This window comes from Cygnus atratus, chromosome 26, assembly GCF_013377495.2.
Source record: "Cygnus atratus isolate AKBS03 ecotype Queensland, Australia chromosome 26, CAtr_DNAZoo_HiC_assembly, whole genome shotgun sequence".
Taxonomy (NCBI): Eukaryota; Metazoa; Chordata; class Aves; order Anseriformes; family Anatidae; genus Cygnus; species Cygnus atratus.
This window is the reverse complement of record NC_066387.1, coordinates 1,258,211-1,280,304: the sequence shown is the minus strand read 5'-3', so window position 1 is coordinate 1,280,304 and position 22,094 is coordinate 1,258,211. Positions and strand designations below refer to the sequence as shown.

At 47.6% G+C, this 22,094-nt stretch overlaps 1 protein-coding gene across 11 annotated transcripts in view; it reads left to right on the top strand.

Annotated features, from left to right (window-relative positions):
• Window positions 1-22,094, top strand: part of GATAD2A (GATA zinc finger domain containing 2A) — a 64,049-nt gene that overhangs the window by 22,184 nt on the left and 19,771 nt on the right. For 8 of the 11 annotated variants that reach the window (XM_035569764.2, XM_035569776.2, XM_035569760.2 and 5 more), the window contains 2 exons: window positions 6,988-7,062; window positions 16,503-16,774. In XM_035569764.2, coding sequence (XP_035425657.1) covers window positions 16,512-16,774 — 263 coding nt within the window. In that variant the 5' untranslated portion in view covers window positions 6,988-7,062; window positions 16,503-16,511. Of the gene's footprint in view, window positions 1-4,791; window positions 5,280-5,370; window positions 5,863-6,987; window positions 7,063-15,707; window positions 16,063-16,502; window positions 16,775-22,094 lie in introns of those variants that run through there. The other 3 variants (XM_035569767.2, XM_050715634.1, XM_035569771.2) reach the window with 3 other exon arrangements.

Below are 22,094 nucleotides of genomic sequence, written 5' to 3'. Positions count from 1 at the left end.
AGCAGCTGAGAGAGAGCCCCCAGGTAGGGCATCCCAGGGCAGACGTGGTGAATGCAGAAGGCACGGCTTACTCGCTGGAAGTAGAACAGATTTTTCCACCAGAGCTAGAAACAACAATTTGCCACCTGCTCTTTTTTTTTTTCAATCAAAAGTTGCCACTCATTTTAGCCTCTGACCCCTAATGGGCTTTCCCTTCTCCTGCCTTGGAGTTGGGCGCTTGGGGAAGGGGGCAATAAGTTCATGCACATATCCCTTTTCTCCATTTAATGCTCTGCGAATGCATTTCATAACGCTGCCTCTTTACATAGAAAAGAGACGCCCTCCTTCTCTGTCCAAAACATTAAACATATCGAAAATAGTAATTCCAGTTCTTGAAAAACATGCTAGTGCAGCTATCCATGGAAACCTGCGCCGTTAGGTGATCAAATTGCCCTTTAATCAAAGCCAGCCCGCAGCTTCTCAGCACAGAGGATCGCGGTGCCGCTGTGGTTGGATGGACGGCGGGTGTCCCGCACGCATCCGGTCACTCTCAGTCCTGCACGAGGATCGATGTAATTGGCCAGAAATACAGAGTAACCAAAAATAGTGCAAACTGTCCTATATATTTAAAAAATAAAAATAAAAAAGGGGCAAAGAACCCCCAACCTGAAGACATTTAATCCATTCTTCACTCTCCTTGGAGCTCTCTCCCTCTGCTTAACAGCAAATGTTGCAATTCCTCTTCTGAAAACGGGCACTGCTTTGTTCACGTCTGCTGCCTGCCTGTTGTCTGACGTGCCGGGTGTTTTTTGTTGTGATTGCAAGTCAGCCTCTTGCAAAGATTTTGATTTAATGAGTCAGGTCTGCCCATGTAGTCATTATGAAGATCCACTTGGGTAGATGTGAAGCAGATGTAGATCCCTGCTTCGACCTGGCTCTTCCGAAGGTCTGGTGCGACTTCTTCATCAGTGGATGAGGTTTCATAGGATAACTATTAACTGTAAAATTAAGGACAAAAATATTTTCTGGCCGTTTCACGAGGAGGTGTATTCTGTACTCAACGACTCTCCTAATTCCTTATCGTAGCTCTTTGTTCCTTGGAGTGAGAACTTGAAATTGCTGAGATGTCTGTACAGGCGAACACGGCTCAGAACCAGAGCAGATCACAACTGGTTTATCCAAGCTGTTGCTTGAAGGTTGACTTTGTTTAGAAATGTCAGCGTTTTGTTGCTTATTTTATGACATATTGTTCTTAATTTTATGAAGCTTAAGTGTCCCAAGAGCAGTCCCCTGTGGACTTTGGGGGAATAATTGCTTTTTCATAGATTTGCAGGGGAAGCTTCCCCCCCCCGTTCGAAGACATAAATCGCAATATGAGTGAAAAGCCATGTGAGCCGCATGCCTGTCTGCTGGAGCCCGTAGTGGTGCAACCCTAGACAATCGGGGGTGTTTCTATTCATGAGTAGCCAACCACGTCGTGATCTGGGTATTTTGAGCCTGCCCGATCTTCTGAATCAACCTGCGGAGAAACGCGCTCCATTTTGTGCCGGCCCGGGGCTCGTTTCATGAAGGTTTTCCATGTGGCATCTGCAGTGTTTCCGTTGGCGTTTTCCATGTGGCACCTTCAAACCTCAAACCCCACATGTTGGCTGCGTGCACGTCAGCCCCGTGCCACCAAGCAGGGGAGCAGTAATGGGGCACCCTAGGCTCTGCTTACAGAACACCAGATTTTCAAGGTCTGGAGCGGTGTGCTGCCTGGAAGGAGAAATACTCCACTTGGTACCATTTTTTCTTTCTGACCTGCATTATTGGGGCCTCTTTATCTTTGCATCTTCCAGGCCCCCACACTTGAGTGAATTGTGGCTTATCTCGGGGAAAGCACAGGTAGATCACTCCATGCGGGGCTTGTTCGGGGAGGGAGGAAGGAGCCTGGTAATGCGATTACCGCTGAGATGTTCCAGGCTAGGAACGAGAGAAGTCAAAATACGCGTTTGCACTTTGATCTGAAAACACCAAGTTTTGATTGCGAGAGATTAGATTGCACCCGTGGTTTTTCAGAAGGCTCAGCTTGGATTTTCTGGGGAAAACTCGCTCCCTGGTTCCCCATTTTCCTACGCGCTGGTGCATGCTTGTGGTGGGGTTCAGGGGGCAGAATGGAGCTGGACACCAGCAGATGAGCAGCGAGATCTGTGCCGCTGTGAGCGGTCCCCTCAGCTCGCCCGGACCCCGAAGGAAGGCCAGGGTTTCTCCTTGAAGCCCCACGTGTGCTTCCACGGGATTTGACACCCCTTGACTTGGCATCCGTTAGGAGAATAAATGCTGCAAAATAAGCCTCCCCCGAAGGACGGACGTGCTGGGGTGACATGTCTGAAGAGCAGCCGTTGCCTGTAAGTAGTTTTCCCGTTTCTGTCTCTGCCGCCCCTACCTCGAGCGATTTCCTGGCCGCTAGCATGGCGCGATCCTGCTGCGGACCGGCTTCGCCCCAGGGTCACCACGGCTCCCGGCGCCCCTGCCCCGCGAGCGCAGGCATTGATCTGAAGGGGGTAATTAGGAATGCTATTGACGGCCGGGGAGGGGAGCCGCCTGCTTTATCCCTGGCGCAGGAATTCAGGAGGGAGCGGGGGAGACTTTTAATTTGTAACAGGTTTTATTTGCCATCTGACTCGTGCACAATAAACTGGTAGCGGTGGTATTAGCGAGCATCTGAAAGGAGCTTTTCTGCCTCCCTGTGAGGTGGCACCTCGCTGCACAGAGGCTGAAACCGGAGGGCGTGCGGCCAGGGGGGCTTCGGGAGCTTTCGCCGGGGTCTTTGGGCATGCAGGAGAAGTTAGAAAGCAATTCTTGACTATTTGGTGAAACACTAACGTGCTCCAGGTACAGAGTGGATTGGCACATTCATAAAAAGCCAGAGAAGTGCTTTTCCACTCCGCGATGATGGCTTTTGTATTAACACAAGTGCTGTGACTATTATTTCCATCCAGTGGCTCTTCCTAGAATTCTGCTGAGACGCCTGCAGGCAGGAGGCTGCATTTTTGGAGTGTACAGAAGTGCTTTCAGCTGAAATTTTGGTGCTTAAAACCCCCATTTGATACTTCTGTACCGCTTCGGGTTCTCTTTTTAGACCAGTACTTGGAAGACTTCACTCCCATATTCAAAAATGTTTATGGAAGTAAAGCCTGAGCACATGAGACAGAAGCTAGCCCCTCGTGTGTCAATATTTAAATTGAAACATGACTCCTTTTTCTGCTGACCAGTTTGCTCAGCCTTCCAAAAAGTACAGAAGTTTTCTTATCTCGGTTGTTTGAGGAGGCATGTGTAGCAGCACTGCTGCACTGGGGTACCTGTGTCATAGTTTCCATGCCTTAATCTTCTTATAGAATCTGGAGCCTGTCTTGTTCTGAAAATATTATATTTTTAAAGCCTTCTTTTGCATGGTAAATCTCTTGAATTTTAGCAGATCATAATTTCTCCAGATAGTGTTGCTGGAATTCAGCAATGTTGCTAAAAATGCAATGCCTAGTGTTCCAATCTTCAACTTTCATCATCATTTTGTAGAGGAAAAACCTTCACCAAGTGACAAAGTCAGCTCTGAACAAGTAGATGTGATTTCTGCTCTGCTGGTGAAGTACCTTCGGTCCAGTGCCTGGTGGATTTCTTGTATTTCACTTAGTACAGATGTAAAAAGTTGCCATATCAGAGTGAGAACCGTGATTCTCTTCAACTGATGCATCAAACCTTTGTAAGCAATGCTGGAGAATTGGGATATTTTTCAGAATATCAAATGCTGCTGGGTTGTGACCATCCTGCCACGCTCTGAGTTGGAATAGGAAAGTTGTCGGGGGCCAAAACGTGCGGTTTGCCCTGATTCAGAGGGTTTGGGGGATGTGGGCAGGGGGGTCAGCAGGGTAACACCGTGTCTGTTGGGTGGCTGGCTTTACAGCCAACATCTTGGCTCGGCCGCACGCTGCCTCCTCCTGCAGAGAGGTTTTCTGATGGAAGCACTGTCAAAACTTGGAGCTGCTGTTTAGACAGAGTTTCACTTCAGAGCCTTAACCGTTTAATCGCCCGCTTCCTACGAGAAGCCCTAAATAGATGCCTTAAAAATAACTCCTTCAACATGCTTTTATAAACATTTTAACCTTGGTTTTCTCGGCGCCGTGCAAGCAACCTTCCCGCCCTGGAGAGAGAAGCAGGAGGAGGCTGCGCCATGGGGCGAGCCCAGCGCCTGGCACCCGGGGCCGACCGGGGAAACTTCCACGGCGTGGGTCAGCGCCGCCAGCGTTTCGTGGCAGTGAAGCGGTTAAAGTGCTCCTCTGGTGTCCTCGCAAGATGAAAACTATTTTAGTCCCATGACAGGAGCACTCTGGGAGCTGAGCGCTCCGGTTCGTTAAAAATGGAGGCCGGCCGGAGGCTCAGGAAGACGACTCGGCAGCTCAGACTTCCCATGTGCAGAGCACGTCGGAAGGAAGGATTCCTGCTTGTACCAACCTCCCCCAAAATCCCTTAAAACCCTGCCACCAGCCCATTCGTGTCACCCTATTCCTCTTTCTCGGGGAGGACTTGCAGATGTGCAGGCTGTCCCTGCGGCGTGGGCTCCATCCCTCAGCCTCCCCTGCCACCGCGACCTTCGCCGGTCCCGCCGGCACTATCCCCACCATACAAATAATGCTGTTTTTTCCCCCCTTTTTATTTTTCCCTCCCCCCTTTTTCCCAGCAGCGTCACAACTTGTGGCTTCCTGCTTGCTGCAATAGTGTCGTAGCTGCCGATTAACGCGGCAGCTCCCGCCGCGACCCGGCGTCGTGTGGGTTGCGTTTCGGAGGTTTTGGCGATGGAGGAGCATTGGTTCACATCCCGGCCAGGCATGCGAGGAGCAGCATGAAAGTACCGTGGTGCCCATCGCTTGTCAGACCCCTGTGAAGGCCCTGAAGTAGCTCTAGCAATGGTTTTCAGTGGGCTACTAATTAGAAAAGCGTTGGACTAATAGGATGAGCTATAATTAGCAAGACCTGCCCTCTAGATGGCTAATCAGGGCCCGCACACAGTTACATATCCATTCATTAACTTTCCATATCTGCAATTTCGTAGCGATGTGTTGAACCTATGGGAACCTTTTGGGGTGCTGGAAATAGTAAAGCAGATGAGTTGTATGGGGCAGGATCTCCCAGCTTTTGGGACAAGACGACCTCCGAGCTCGCTGGAGCTCCTTTTGTGGAGGTGACCGACCTCAGGCGGAGCGTGCCGGAGACAGCGACCCTTCAGCATCTCCTCCCCATCCGGCAGGGAGGAGGAGGAGAAGTCGGTGAGCTGTTGTCCTGCCCGCTGGACAAAAGAAAATAGCTCTGCAACTTTCTGAGGAGGGAAATGACTCAGAGTTCTTGGTGGCTTAGCAGAAATAAGAGGCCGAGCTTCCAAGGAGTCGTCTTGGCAGCCGGCATGCATCAATTACAGTGCTCCACCTCCAGCCCGGCGCTGCTGCCCCGTGCCAACACCAGCTTCGTGTCGGTGTGCGTGGTGTGGGGCTCGCTGCCGGCATCGCGGCTCTTGTCGTGGTGTCCACTTCGTGCTAGGTGAAAAGCAGAGCAGGCAGTGCCGACGGAGCTCCTGCTGCAGGCACAGGTAGCTGCTGGCCCTGTTGTATGGTGAAATGAGTTGGTTTTACTGCGCTGGTGTGCACAGGCTCTGTTTCTTCCCTCTGTTTCCTAGCGAGGGAAGAACAAGGTGTGAGTGTCGTGTGCTGTATGTGCAGAGTGATAAAAGGGGTTTTGTAGGGCATAAGCAAGCGTGGGCCAGCAGGGCTTGTTCTGGAGTAAAAAAGCAGACAGCACGTGAGCATCATCTATGGGGATGCTTTTTGTATGCTCTCCTGTAGGAGCAAAACTTGGGTAAGAAGTCCCTTCCACTTTATTTCTCTGCTTTATGTTCAACTTCATGGCAGCTTCTGCAGGGACCTGGGATGTGTCCTCAGGTGTGACCAGGAACAGGGGATAGCTGACTTGGTCCGCGTTATGGGGGGCCCTAAAACCCCACCAAAACCTCCTTACTTACAAATAAATATGAAGGAGCCTTGCCTTTATGTAGTATCTTGGCTGTTCGCTGAATGATCTCACACAGCACAAACCAAGAATCAGCTTTGCTGTTGGGTGCTGGATGGAGTAGGTGAGAGGAAAGTATCTTGAGGACAAGGAGGACCTGGAGCTGGGAGCTCGAGTACAGAGGCTCCTCAAGAAATTTGCTCAAGCTACAAGGCTCTTCTGCCATCAGCAGCTTCATGGCATTGAGCCACGCTAGCCTAAACCGCTGGACAAATACTGCCTTGTTTGCCGCATCTCGCTGCGTCGCAGCTATTAAAATGCTGGTCCAGGGGCCTGCTGGCTTGTTGGGCAAATGAAAAGCTGAAAGCAGCTGAAAACCTTTATGAAATGAGACATTTATTTTTGTCAGCATTTGTCTTTAAAGCAGCATGCCTTTTGAGGTCATGCCACAATTGGTTTGGTGAAGAGTAAATAAGTTTCCTTCGGGAGATGCGTCTTCAAGTGGTGCTCCCCTGCCTGCGTGCATGGCCCGGGGCTGCCTGGAGGCTCACCCCATGGAACTGATGCTGGAGCAGTATTTGGGGTTGGGGTGTCCTCACCCAGCCAGGGAAACAGTCACTTAGAACTGGGGATGTTGGTTCCAGTGGTGTTTGGGGCAAACCAGAGGTACCAAGAAGCAGCTGGCTTCCTCTGGGAAGAAGCAAAGAGTAAAGAAATAGAGAGCAAGAAAAGTAGCAATGGAAATATTTGTGTGCGCTTTCTGTTTTTAATCCCAAAGCACTGGAACACGAGCCTGACTTGCAATTTCTTTCCAGTTCAACTAATAGGATGTAAAAGATGTGGTCTTGTCACCTTTCACGCGGGCAGCGGAGTTTTAGGACTGTTGTCTCGTGATCAAGTGTGCTTTGGGCGAAGGCAGTGGGCATGTCACCGGGGAGACTAAAGAAGTACTAAACTACTTGTCTTTTCCCTCAGGACCCTCTGCGCAGTCACTTTCAGCCGCTCGGCCTGGACAGGACCCCAGGTGGAACCCATGAACTTCGCTGAAGGGTAAGAGTTGTGGGCGGGTGGTGGAATTGTGCTGCCGGGTGGTTTTTTTTTTACACCTCTGCTCCTGCCTTGTCCAGGATGGCAGAGCTCAGATGCTAAACCCAGACCTGGATTTGGTCCCTGTGCCTTAACCAAACGTTGCCTTTCATTTAACGTTTAATCAACGCTCCAAAGTACGTAAATCTCCACAGCTTGCTAATGGGCAAACAAAGAAGTTTCGCTTCCTTTTAGCTGGGCATTCACAACAGCTGCACGGTATTTTCAGTCTTGTACAAGAGGAGAAGCAAAAGCAAGTGCACTGAAATTCCTCCCTTGAGACTCCTGTAGATTTTGATCATTTGTGCAACCCCCAGAAGAAAAATGGTGAATGGAAATGAAATTTCTGCAGCTAGCTTGTAGCTCTGGCAGTGATCTAATGGCGTACTTGAAGTAACGCAGTTGAAAGCTCTCTGGAGCAACTGTCCTGTGATGGTGCTCACCCATCTCATCGTATTGTCAAAGGCAGCATTTTAGAAATAGTAATTTATAGGATTTGTCCAATGGTTGTCTTTGTTTTGTTTTTCCCCCTCTAAAAGACATATTGCCAAGGCTCTGGTGATCAGTGTTAAGCATTTCTGGTCCTTGCTTCTGTTTTTCTTCTCTAGTGTAGGTGTTGATGTTTCTGCTGGTAGATTTACTAATTACTTCATTTATTATTTGTACATAGTCAGCTTCAGAACTGAGCCAGAGCCCAAACTTGTGCACAGTAGAGCCACCTTTCATGAGACCCACATGAAATCATAAAAACATCCTCCTTAATGACATCAGTCAGTGGTGAAGGAGTGGGAGTAGCAGTGAGAGTAGTTGTATTACTCTCACACTTCGACGTATTCACCACAGTTGTGGAAATTTCTTAATCTGCTCTCTTGATCAGTGACTTAAAGCACCTGAAATGCAGCTCTGTGAAGTTGTAGAGATGTGTGCATAAATACTATCTTATTTTGCCAGTTCAACTTGTTACCCAAATACTGCTGTTCTGAACCCTAATCGAAACTCGTGTTAACTGCTGTTCTGCACTGAGGAATCTCAGTGATTTCTCTTTTTCTTTTTTTTTTTTTTTTTTTTTTTGGTAATACAAAGCCCAGACATAGTCATTAGCAGACTTCCTGCCCAGTAGTTTCTAGACAAAAATAGATCCATAAAACTTGGGGGAGAATTCAGGTCAAACAAATCCCTCATGTAGTGGCTGCAAGTAGTACCCTCTAAATAAATGCCTTTACACCCAAAGCTGTGGCTTTAGAATTAATATAACATCCAAGATCTTTTCAGAAGAATTAGGCTAGTGGTTGGAAAAGAAGAAAATTCTTTAAGTTGTTCAGATCTTTCTTTTGGTGCCCAGTCCTTTGTATTCATTTATACTAATTCCCTCTATGGTTGGGCTGCGGCTGTGTTAAATAATTAATATTGGGTTGAATGAATCTGGAGTGAGGCCCTGCTTGGGCAGGGTGATGCTGCAGCCCGTTGGGATGGTCTGAGTGCACAGAGCCTCTCTTCCTTTAAGTTTTTAAAACACAGAGGAGCGAGGAATCGCCCGTGTTACAATATGCACAGCATGCGGTGCTGGAAAAGCTGATTGTTGTTGTGACGGGATATTTAACGATGCTAATTTTGCTGTTCTTGCATAAAATAAATGAACCAACCTAGATCCCTTCTTTAATAAGAAGCATACGTGAAATTGGGGGGGGACTTGATTGCAATCTACAGTGCTACAGTGCTGTTACTTAATATTTAAATGAAATTTAAAATCGAATTCTAGTCCTCTAAGCAGTAGGTTTTATTTCTGAGTCAAAATAAACACGGGATAAACAGTTCTTAATTATTAGCTAATAACTGCGAGGGGCTGACGTGACTGGAGAATCCACGCAGTAAAGGGAGGCAGCATCCTTCCTGCCAAGCTGCACCAGGCCACGTGCTCCTGCCTTTAAACAAAATGATTTTGATTCTGTCGTTTTCCTGCCGAATTCCCCCGGCAAGCTGGGGGTGACAATGAACCCCCCTCGTTGCTGAAAGCTGCAGCTCTGAATCGCGATGGCAGAGCATGAGGAGAGGTGGCACCGTGCTGCCGGGGCGCCCGCATCCCCACGGCGAGGCCAGGAAGTGGGGCTTGGAGGGCTGGGTGCTCTCAGGAGACAATAGCACCGCCAGTAAGAGAGGTTTAGGAGAAACGTCTGTTTGCTTTATGCAAGATTTTTTTTTCAAAAAATTAAGTATTTTTTTTTTTTTGAAGATCACTCTGACAGTGCATCTCTGAGGTTCTTACAGAATTCTAGCAAATAAGATTGATTTTTACAGGCCGCAGCTATTAGATGTTTAATATAGTCTATATGGCACATCGAGCTTTCTGTTAGGAATTGTGACCACTTCTCCGATGCACACAGGGTTTAGATAATGATTAGAGTGCAGGTTTCCTTCACAAACGGAGCCAAACCTTGCCTTAATAGCGATTTTCTTTTTAAGGTGAGTTGACACAAAAGCGATGGAAGGCAGACTGGTGACTCCTCATGCAGCGGGACTCCAGCTTCCAAAGTCTCCTTTCTGGCCAAAACCAGAGCTTAACATTTGTGGTGCTCGGAGCTTCAGCATGCTCCTACAGATGTTTGTCTGTTAATTTCCGTAAATATTTAGTCAAACGAGGGCTGAGCTGCTTCCTACTGCGCTGCGGGCACGGCGCTGTGCCGGGGCTGCCTGGCGCCGCTGCTCCTTCGGGTGACAACAAAGCTGCTCCTGCAGGCCCAGGGTGTTGGAGGGATCCATGGGACCCCCACACCCCGTGTCTCAGCTGTTCTCCCTTGATAATCCATCAGGCCAGTGCCCCTGAGATGCTTTTCTGCTGGAGCCTGCAGGCAGGCCGCTGCCATGCCGCCGGCCCCTCGCCAGCCAGAACTCTGCTCCCCGCCACGCCGCGCGATGCCTCGCACCCCGGCACAGAGGAAACTTTTGTGGGCTCCTTCTCCTTTTAACCGCAAGTACTTAGCAGCCCTCAGCAAGGTCACTTATCTTCCCCTGCGCTCTCGCAGCGAGGGGAAACGATAATCATGACAGAAAAGGGGGGTCAGGGCTGCCGTGCCCGGGAGGTGCTGCCGGGCCGGCGTGAGTACACACGCGGCTCAGCCGGCACGGGAAGGGTTAAGGGCTGCCATTTTGTTATGTAACACCCTTAATGGACATATCGGTGAATGGCACCAAAATGGCAGGGCTTAACCCTTGGTGGGCTGCCGTGCTCGGCCGGCCCCGAGGCTGGCAGCTGGCCCAGGGCGTGCTGTGGGCGCTCTCGGGGTGCTGGGCGTCCGCCTGCCCCTCGCCCCGTTTTGAGGGGGCCTGGGCAGCGGCAGCCCTGCTTGTGGGGCTCGTAGCATGGGGAGCATGGCGGGCACAGCCAGGGGATCCACCCGCATCGCCTCGACTCCTTCAGGGAAGGGACAGGCCCTGGGGTGCCCAGGGGAGCTCAGGTGTGGGCCTCGTGTTGTTGTTATTATTTTTTGACCCCCCTGTTATCATCCTTCCCCTATTGCATTAATTCTTTTTTTAAGTTGGATATCTGAAGTTTATTCCTCTAAAAATTCATACAACGAGGTCATGAGCTCCTGTGTGTGCACATGTATGCACATTAATACACATGCAGACGTGAACACCTTCACACAGTGGTACACACACAATAATTTTTAACAACTCTGTCAGAGATCTCACTTCTAGCTTCGTTATCAATGAGTATGTAGGAAATAAAAGCGCTTATGACATAATTAAGCTCAGTTGAAACAACTTCTTACAGAAACTTTCCTGCATGCTGCTACGAGAAATTAATTGGTAGGCATGGTGGGGAGGGGGCGTGCAGGTGGTCCGGGCGGCTGTGCTTGCCGGAGGCAGGTCTGGTGTGTGCAGGGGCTGTGCTGGGTCCGAGCGACTGCTGAGCCAGAAACTTTGTGATCAGCTGCATTTAGGGAACATCCAAAGCCATCCCTGACTTCTTTTCACTCAGGGGCATTGACTTGGATGCGTCTTAACCTCCCCGTTTCCTCTTCTGTAACCTTGCTTTTTTTTTTTTTCCTCTCACTGTAAAAGTTTCCAGATCATGCTGGGAAAGAGGGCTGTTGATCTTTGTTTTTGGCTACTGAAAAGGGTGAATACCACATAGCCGGACAGGTTTGTGTGTGGCTGCTGAGGGATCCGAGGCCGTCTGCAAATGGACTGCGCTGAGCCCGTATCTGCTGCCGGTGCTCACCAGCAGTGTTGATTCTAGCAAAGCCTCAGGATGTAATTTTAACTTCAGCCCTTTTTATTTCGTGCTACCAAGTTGAGCTAAATAGTAGGGAAAAAAAAAGTGAGCATAAGTGCTTTCCTGTGAAGGAATTACTTGAAGTTTGTATGAGGAAGTTATAAATCATGAATGGGAGTGGAGAGAGGAGGCGATACGGATAACTGAGTGTGATGCAGGGAAAAGTGGAAGTGTACATTACAAACAGCAAGCAAAGCGTGCTTTTTCTTTCCTTTTTTTTTTTTTTTTTTAATTGTGGTTTTGTGTCCATGCACGGTGTCAGCATTCCCTGTGTGTGCTTGTGCTCCAAACCTGTTCCGGCTGCTCCCTGGTTGCCTGGAGGTGCCCTGATGGGGCAGAGCCGGGTGAGCCAGGCACGGCTTCTGCAGCTGTTTAGGTTTATTCTGGGCTGGATTGCACATCTGGAAAAATCAGCACAGAGTAATTAATTTCCCAAGTCCCAAACTGGAACATTCTGACTTTTTCCCTGTTCTGTAACTTTTCCAGCAGAGGCAAAAGCGAGCGAGCAGGTGACGGTGCAGGAGCTCCCTGCCTCTGGCACCGAGCACGATGCTCCCCAGGCTGGCAGACCCAGGCAGTGAACTCCAAGGAGGCTTGAGTTTTTCCTGTTGGCAACGTGCTCAAAGGGCAGCGGAACAGCACAGAGGACTTGCTTCTTGATGAGACTTTGGGCTGACCAGGTGTAATCCTGTGGCCTGCAGTCCGAGGAGTTTACAGTGTTTTATGTTGTGCACTAAACTGCCTTTTGAATTGATCATAGTGGTTAATCTGTTACAGCGATGGCACTTAAAGCTGAGTATTTGCTGCTTAGTTTCCAGGCGCTCCGCCCCAAGCTATGCTGTTCCTTGTAATAAAAAGCAGAACCATCCATAAAAACTTAAAATTTACTGCATAGCCCTTACTTACTCTTCCTTCTTTAAAATAAAGGTACAGTCGAGTTGAACCGAAGCTGTTTACACTTCGCGTTGGTCCTGTTGCTGTTAGTGGTGGAGGAGCAAGAATGGGGATTTAGAGAATAGCTTCAAAACTGCTATGTTATCCTTGAAAGAGCCTGGGTATTTTTGAAACATCCAGCTGATTTATTCCCATCTGGTGGAATCAATTGGTGAAGATGTGATCTCAATAAATTCAGTGGACTTGCTGGAACATGGCAGAGAATACAGGCTTTGAGTGTACAGATCCATTCCTTTTTTTTTTTTTTTCTCGGTTAAAGTTGTGAAATCTAAACACAAACTCTGTTGTGCTTCGGGACTTGCCCTTTTTGTCTGTGGGAGTTAGGAGGGGCTCTGCATCTTCCCCCACCCCAACAGATAGTTTCCTTCTGGGAGTGGAGAGAGGAATCTGTAGGAGCCAAGGTAGTGGGGGTACTTGTAAGGTGCTGTTTTGCCATGGTGTGGTACAGGCTCATCTGATGGCAGGTGTGCCATCGTACCTGCTGGGGATGATGCCAGATCTGCCATCAGGAGGGAACTTTCTCCCCACCTCAGCTGGGGTTTCTCTTAACCTCTTCTGTCATAAAAGAAGCAGCTCACATCCTTTTGGGACGTCCCTGCTGGTGCCAGTGCCCTCTTCCTCCTCCTCTTCTCTCAGGGCAGGCTTCTGGTTTCAGTCTTCTCCTACAGGTCTTGAGTTTAGGCTGGTTTGGGAAGCGCTTTGTATAGTTGGCCACTATGTGAAACCCATCCTGCAGAAGACTTGCCGAACTGTGCTCCTACTTCTTGATGCCCTTGGAGGTGCAGGAGGTGAGGCCCAGTAACACAGGTGCTTCCCATAAAAGCCTCTGACACTACCAGTTTCCCTCTCTTTCCCTGAAAAAGGAGGGAGAATGACCTTTTTAAGAAATCCTCCTCGTTATTTTTGTCCTTTTTCTCCTCTCCTTCTCTCAATGCTACATTTATTTTCCTTTAGGTCTCTCTGCATGTGCATCCGTATCAGCAAACTTTTCTAGTACCATTTCCCGAAAGGGTTAAAACAACTATTTTAGGGCTCATCTACAATAAATACGACTTAATCAGTACTGCAGTGGTAGGGCAACCATGGAACCAGATCTCTCTATGACAGCGTGTATAAACCTTGAGCCTGCACCTGCATTCTTCAGGTTTAGCTGTAAAATCTTGGTGTAATCTAGTCCCAAGGTCTCTCTGGTAACGCAGGTCTGCACAACGTGCTGTTTCCCTTGTGCTACAAATACTCTTCTCCCTAGCAATTGCTGTTCCAGTTGCTGCCTTCCAGCCCACGTCGTTGTGACAAAATGCTGTGCTGTTAACAAAAACTTGGGCTGAGTTTTAGTTTGCAGAAAAGTTACCGTAGCAGCAGCAGCACCATTGCTCCAAGGAGAACTGACCCTGCGAGCTTCTTGACAGCGAGTACTGAACGCACGAGGAGGATGAAACCATTTCCAGCTAAACGTTTGGGTTAAGTATCTGGTAAGGGAGCGATGATGTTACAAGAACAAGTGGCTGCTTCTCATTTGGGAAAGAATTGCAGGGTGCCAGGTAGTGCTGTAAATATAAATGGATTTAATTAACTGCTCACAGGTGATGCAGAATTTCCAGTGTCTGGCCTTGTGTTGGCTCTCCTAGAGCTGGAGATGGGAGAGCCCTGAGCCAGTGGAAGCTGCAGGGCTTGGCCATCAGAAAGGCTGTTTGCCACCGGCCTGTGTCATGTCCTGGAGAATCCGTAGTAGGAAAGGGTTTGTTGAAGAGGTGCATCCTGCGTTTTCATCAAGGCTGTGACAAGGCTGACCTGTGCAGGGAGTTTTGTGTGGAGGGTTTGCACCTGGAAATGTTGAGTGGGGTGCCCAGCGTCTGCCTCTCCATTGCAATTGTTCATTACCTGGTTTTCTGCTACTGGTATGATTTTGGCTGTGTAATATTTCTTACATAAACTCACTGCAAATGCAAGATTTAGATTGTTTCCATTGCCTATGAAGTTAGTGCAGGTAAGAGAGATTGAACTGTGAGTGTGCAGAGTTCTGCCTGGCAGCTCTGCCTGTAATCTGGTATGAAACATCCCACTATAGCCCAAAGTACTGCTTTTCCCCACCCCAATCATAAATGGGGATAACGAAGTAGCAGCAATTACGTCTTATAAATGCCTTTAAAATTTGGGGCCCGAGTCCCTGAAGCACGGAGGCACAGGCCGCCGTAGCCATCGGATCAGCACAGGCTTTGGGAGTGGTGCTGCTTGTCCATGCAAGACTGCAGAATATGAAGGTGCTGAAAATGAACCCAGGTTGGGCATTTTTTTTATTTTTAGAGGAGGTTTCCTACTGACTAAGCAGTCCTGCTCCTGGAAAGTCTCTGCGATCGGTGGCAAATCTCAGTGTATGTGAGCTGGCTGCTAGCAGGCTGGGCAGCACTTTGCTTTAGCTCTGGGGTCGGGTACGTTCGCAGCGAGTTGATAGGAGTAATTTCTGTGATTCCTGGTCGGGTTGTTGGATAGCTCGTTCAGAGCGAGGAGCAATCGCCTTGCTGCCTTATTGTCAGCAGAGGCACTTAAAGCACGGGGCTGGCTGCGCTTAGAGCTGTGCTCTCGAGGTGCTGAGCCCCAAGTGGGGTTTGGGACCCCTGGGTGCTGCTGGCTGCCTCTCGTGTGCTGCGTTTGCCTCTCTCAGACACCAAAATCACCTCGGCCTCAGCAGTGCACACCTTCCTTTCCCTGCTGTGAGTTCAGGCATGGTCAGGCTGGCACAGCAGATGAGCTGAGCGGAGCCGCCCCGCGCATTGACTGATTGTCAGTTTTTCTTTTTTCTCTAAAAATAATTAAAAAAAAAATTATTTGTACAACACCGCACAGAGAAATTTGCGGTCACTTGCACAGGGCTTACACCACCAAAACTGCGATTTCACGTAACGCTTATGTGACATTGTTGAATAAGGGGGGGCTGGGGGGGGGGGGGGTGAGCGGAGGTTAATTACGTTGCATAATTATGTTAATCGCTCAGCGCTAAAAACGTTTCAAAGACTTTGTCCAACTATTGTGCGTCGGCCTTGCTCTTGAAATCTAGTTTAAGGGGAGGGGGGGTGATCTGGGATGGGAGGAATTCTTAAAATTAATTAATTGGGAATGCAAGGCGGGGGGGGGGGGGTGCTCCCCCTTTTCCCTCATGCCGCCCCCTTGGTGCTTTGAGCGGAGGAGCATGGAGGAGGAGGAGGAGGAGGAGGAGCGGGGATGCTGCGGGCGCCGGCGGGTGCCGGCCGGGCGGCGGGGTTAACCCCGCTGCGGGTTGCCTGCCGCCGGCTCAGACTGGTTTCTGGAAAGTGCTTTGTCTCGCAGGCTGCATCCTGGGAAGGGTCATGTGGAGCCCAGTGATGTCATGGGATCAAAGCCTGACTCAGCTCCGCGTCCGAGGGGTGTCCGCAGGTACCGAAGTGCCGGCTGCCATGGCGCAGCCCGCCCGGAGCCGGGCTCCCCGCGCCGCTGGCAGGCGAGGAGTTAAGCGTGGTCCCCCCCAGCCCAGCCTTCCTCTCGCCAGGAGGGGAGAAAGTCTCAACTTGAGCGGTTTTATTACAATGGCAGTGCCGTAGCGCCTGGTGGCAGGCTGTCAAGAAACATGGAAGCCTCTCTCCACGCAGGGTGTGGTGGTCCCGTCTCCCCGTAACGCCCGCTTCCCGAAACTCGCAGCCGGGCTTAGGTCCTAGGAGAGACGTGGCAGCGGTCCCAGGGAGATCCTAATCTCGAATTTTGTAATTACGGTTATTTGCATGGGAGGCAAATACATTCGTTCTTCCTGCTTTTTGGTAGCGGTCCAAACTTTTTTAATCGAGGGGGGGGTTGCGTATTCTCCCGTGCTCTGGTGCAGGCTTTTTTTATTATTATTATTCTTCCTGCTTCTAGTTTGTACTCGGAGGGGTCTCTGTGTGTTTTCTTGTTTGGCTTTTATTTTTTTGTTTGTTTTTGCTTAACATGAAAAGCTTAAGTACGGTGATGCTGGGTGCTTAATAGCTTCAGCCTGAGATGTATGTTGAAGATAGGGTAAGTGAGCGTACCAGCAGAACTTTTATTGCTCTTTCTGAACTTCTTTTGCAGTAACCGATGTACTTTGCCCTGTTTTGAAGTTAAGGTGTTTTGTCCAACTTACTTTTTTTCCAATGTACTTAACTCGTTGTGTCTCCTCTCTCCCCAGAGCCTCACAATGACAGAGGAAGCATGCAGGACACGAAGTCAGAAACGAGCCTTAGAACGTGAGATAACGCATAACGATGTGGACAGTAAAAAACTAAAAATGGAGAAAGGACTATTAGGAACTGATATAACTGCTGAAGGCGACATGAAAATAAAAACGGATCCCGGAGCTGGAAAAGTGCAAGGATTATTAAAAAGTGGAGAGGTGAAAGCAACCATTAAAGTGGAGGTTCAGACGGGAGATGAGCCTGTGGACATGAGTACTTCAAAAAGGTGAGTTGTGACCTACGTGCTGCACTTGTGCAGTAGCACTGGGGATACCTGCACAGGAAAACGTGGTCAGACGGCACTGGGAAGAAGTTCTTCATGTCTAAAAGGTAGCAGGAATCTAAATCTTCAGTGTAAGTCGCAGCTCCGGTACTTGGTGTGACGTTCAACAGCTACTTCAGTGTAACTTCCCTACTGATTTTCTAACACGAGCTCTGACGGCAGTGGCAGCTGTGATGAGCAGCTGAGTAAAGAAATGCAGTCTTGAATAGAAAAATGTACAGGTTAGAAAAAGAACGCATTTTCAGCTACTGATTGAGATTTAGGTGAGGAAGAAGGTTGTTTTTTTAATTGAGCTGTGATATAGGGAAAAATAATAGATGGTAATTGCCCAAACAGAGGAGTTTTAATTGCAACGTGATTCTTCCTGACAGAGTATGTATGGAGAAGTCTGACTTTCTTTTTATGGTAATTGGTGGATTTTGACACTGGAAGCACTGTGAAAAGACATCACCCGTCTGCAGCAGTTCTTTGTAGGACAGATTCTTAGTACTTTTTAGAAAGTCCAGCCTCCTTAAGATGTCTGAATTCTGACATCTGAAAGCATGAATTCAAAGTTGCTGATTACTTTGGAGAATCTTATTACAAAAATGTAAGATGTTTCCTTTGACTTGTATTTGAGATATACAAATGAATCGTGTGGTTCTGACACGCAGATGAAAGGGCATCGCTTTAAAGGCAGATTCCAAATCTTCCACCGTATTTCTAACCCAGATTCCATCTGTACCAGGATAAAAACTCTGCCACCCTGAAGACCTTACTTTATTTTTAGTGCAGAAAGATCCAGCATGTTGAAGGGGAAGTCAGAAGCCTCATTTATTCCCCACTCTGCCACTGGCTGATGTTGGAGTAGTAATATGTAAGAACTGAGGCTTGTCTGTGCGAAATGGGTTAAACAGTTCTCAGGGTGATAAATCTGTATCTGCTTGGATGTGAGCTATTACAGCAGTGCAGATTTGAGGTGAGAAACTGAAAACATGAGATTCTTATCAACTGCACAGGAGTTATTGGGAGGAGGGGCGCTTATGAGTGCTACTGGGAAAATTGGTATCTTTGATGTTTAATGGCAGTTCATCTGTGAACTTTTCCCGACTTCTGATGCTTGAGAAGGAACATGGATCGCAAGAGCCTGGTAGCTTTATTCAAATACTGCTTCGGTATTTGTAAAACAAGACCTCTCCCATCAGCTTAATTGAGGCAAAGTGAGGGTTTTCAGCTTTCTGCATAAACCGTCTGCAAAAGGGACAATTCTGCGAGCTGCTGAAGTTGATGGCTAGGAGGTACTTATGTCTTGCCCAGGAAAAGTTGACGGGGATATGTGGTGACTTCCATGTCAAGCAGTTGTGTTGTGCTGGCTAGGAGTAAATCTCTTCAGCTATCTTTTGGCATAATCACTAACTGCTCATTAACACAAGTATGCATACTGTGATTTCTGAAGAATATCTAAAAAGATTGCTCATACCAAAAAGCTAATAAATTGGAATCAGGTATCCTTACTCTTTTGTTGTAGTACTTGCCCCCACATGCATATGCTCTTTGTGATTTTATGTTTTTGAAATGCGTGCCAGTGTTTATGCTCTGTTTGTGTGCTGCAAGGCGCACAAACAGGATGATGAACAAGGAGCTGTACACTTAACTTCCCAGAGAGCATCTGGAACAATAACACCTATTGAGATGAGATGAGAGAACATCCTCTTTCCGTACAGCCTTCTCATTTCAGGTGGTAATAGGATATTGTTGTATTTGGTTTCGGCAAGAAGGGAGAGGAGGCTTCCCCATACAAAAAATATGCTTGTGTAGGGAGGCGTGAGGAGAGGCGAGGAGACTTATCCCAAGTCCACTGAAGTTAATCGTAATAAATATAATTAAGAATTTGGTGAGGTTTCAGGTAAATCCTTTGGATGCAGTTTGTAAGTTGGAACGCCTTTCAAAACCTGTATTCATACAGTGCTCTTAATAGAGAGGGATTAAACCTTGGGTCTTCCCAAGTGGCAAAGAGCGAGCCTGAACGGTTCTGTGGACTTCTGGAAGTGGCACAGCAGCTCCTGAGCCTCTGGGCTCGGCTCCTGCATCGTGGTGATGCCGTGCTCCGCGCCGGGAGCGCTGCCGACCAGCCTCAGGATGCAAACACCTCCCCGGGAATGCAATCCGAGTCTGAAGATGCCTTTGATATAGAGGAAACTTGTCTCTGGATGAATCTGATCCCTTGCATATATAAGAGTACAGTTGGCAATTGTGGGGAAGGAAAAAAAAAAATCCCTTCTGAAATTAAGTGAGGGACTTACCTTCCAGACCTTTGATCTTCAGAGGAATTCAGCTTGCAGCTTTCATAATACCCGTGTTTTTAAAGCAACGGAGCTGGTTTTCTGAGGAGATGAATAAAAGCTGTTGCTTAAAATGACTGAACTACTACAGACTTCTTGGTTGGGTAAATTCATGCTTCGTGATGTATGGTGTTTTGGCTTTTAAACTTCCTTAATGCTTTTAGAACTGAAAACATAATATTTTCCTTGGAAAAGGTGGCCCAGCAATAATCACAGTTTAGCTGAAGTAAAGCTGATTGAATGGATTATCTTTCTGAAATCAGTTGATTTTTCAGAATTTGAAATATAGACCTGGCAATATCTGCGCGTTAAACTTGAAAAATGCATTTCTCTTAATATTTTTTTTTCCTAAACATTGAAGTTAAATTTAAAAATAGGATCTGGTTTGAGCACATTTTCTGATGCCAGAAGAAACAGAAGAAAGTCTGTAGTGGTAGAAGTCTTTGATGAGAGGTCACCCAAGGCCAAACCAAAATCTTGCTCCTCTGCACGGTGTTTTTGCAGTGCTGGGAGCTAGCTACGCTGGTGTGTAATTATGCTGGACCTACTGCAGAGGAGGAATGGGAGGAAAGAGTTGTCCCCTCTTGATAAGAACACGTACCCTTTGCAGTGGGATGGTAAAATAGTGTCATGTGTGAATTGCTTTGCTTTTGAATACGCTGATGTACGTCACTATGGGTGCTAGAGGGAACGTTTATCTAAGCTGGTCGAATTCTGCCCTCTTACCACTCCTCCGAGCTCTGCTTTCCCTTTCCTCTCTTCATCACTTTGTTCTTTCCTTCCCCCTAAGCACAGAAGTCTCCTACCAGCACTTTGCCCTGCATGTAGCATCAGTCGTTTCCAGCCGAGGCTGGCACCTTCTCCTGGAGCCGGTCTTGGATCGTCCTGCCTGCTGCATCACGTTGCGTTTGTTGTGCTCCAGGTTCAGTTCCCTTCATCTGTGCTGCGTGCTCTGGCACTTTGCTATGGTGGTGGTTTTGGTGGTTTTTTAGTGGTGTTTCCTGATCCAGACAAAACAAACTAGTTGTGTATGCAGGCCTGGTTAAGCTCACGACTTCTGGTCTACTCATAGAAAGCTTGAGTAGAGACCACGAGAGATGTTCCTGGGCGCAATCTTATCACCAGCTACCTGGCCAGGAGCTGCCGTCCTCAGACGTGTCCACGGGGACAAACTGTCCTCTGTGCTGGAGGAGAAGCATCAGAATCCCTCAGGAGCAGCATCATGTTATCCCAAAACATTGTTCATGAGCTGGGATGGGAGCATTGACAGACAAGAACGCAACTTGGCCCCGTGAGCAGCTCTGTTGCATTTGGTTGTGCTATCTTAAACCAAATCTTCAAAATGACAGTAAGTCTCCAAATAGGTGACCTCAAAATGGATTTCATTTCAGAATTGTCAAAGCTGAGACTTCTCAGTGGTACAAGAAGAGGGAGGAGGCAGGACGGTGGTGGTGTTAGAGCGTACAAGCACGATGCCGGCAGTGATGGTGATATTTTTAATAAAATGTAAATAGAAGAGTGGGCTTCTGGCTTGACCACCATGAGCTGCACTTCTGCTATTGTGGTTGCGAGGCTGTTTATATCGTTAGCTTCTTTCACGGGAGCACCCAAAAACTGCGCGGTGTTGTTAAATAGCTATCCCTAGTTCTTACTTTGTCTTGTCGGTAATCTCGGGGTGAAAGTGTTCTGTGTAAAGAAAACTGGAAGACTTTTTAGGCAGTTGAATGTCTTGCTATTTTTCCTCTATTTATTTGCCAAGAGTGGTGAATTAGCATATTAACTATCTCGTCTGCATTAATTGCGGCTTGATCAAAACCAATTTAAAACTGGATGATAAAAAATATTTTTACAGATTCTGTATCAGATGGGGTCTCAGTTGTTTAAAAAAAAATCCACAAATTACTCTATTCATTGTGTTGTATTACTCACGTCAAGCTAGAGTCTGGATTTTCCTTCCAGTAGAAACAGAAGTCTGGCTAAGCCAAAGAGTCTGCATTTGATACGTTTGCTTTATATTCCCCCAAAATTGCTTGCACCCTTCTGTTGTCTCCTGATGTGTGTTACACACAAGTATGAGATAGACCCACAGCTTTAAGCTCTTGCTGCTTGAAATTACATGTGAGCTGGCTTGACTTAAGCCACGGCTTGTTTGCTTAAATGAACACTGCCAGGAGAGATGAGAATGAAGAGTTTGTAGGCATCCCTACAGTTGGTGCTTTCAAGGCAATCTGTCTGAACTCTTTATTTCCTTTAATTTTAGGTCTTGCTGGTTATGATCTGTGTGCTTGGGGAATGCTGCTCTGGAACCTCAGAATAATCACGTTCTCCCTTCGTTGTATGGTATAATCAAAATAACATCGAATAGAAATTGTTTTGAGATTGCATGAAAGTTGGCCTAGTTGCTGTGCCCTGAATTTTCGTGTTAGGGTTTGGATGCTAAACGTTGGTGCTTTGAAGGGTTTTGAGTTTGGGATTTGTTATTTGTTTTGTTTTTAAGCTGGCCAAATCACATTTAAAACTTCCTAAATGGATGGATTTGACTCTGAAATTTTACTATGTGTTTAAGCACATCAGAATGCAGTCTGGGTCGGCTGATCAAACTCCCCACTTTACTGGAATTAACTGGGATCGGTGCTTGTGCAGCACCAGTAATGGGCTCCTCTCTATCCATTAACGGGACTGGAAACAAGGCACGGCCCCGTCCTTCACATCTCCTTCTCAGCGTATGTATGTTGCATCTAATACCTCGTGGTATGTGTTCTACCAAGGGATGCTGTAAAAAATTTGATGCCAAAGTTTCTTGGGGAACTTTAATGTTTTATTTTAAATGCAGAGATAGTTTGATTAAAATTTAATTTATGTTCAGAGGAAGGGCAGATAAGGAGTGAAGTTTGTTTTGCTTCAGTTTCACACCGCAATTGCTAGATCCATCACAACTGCTT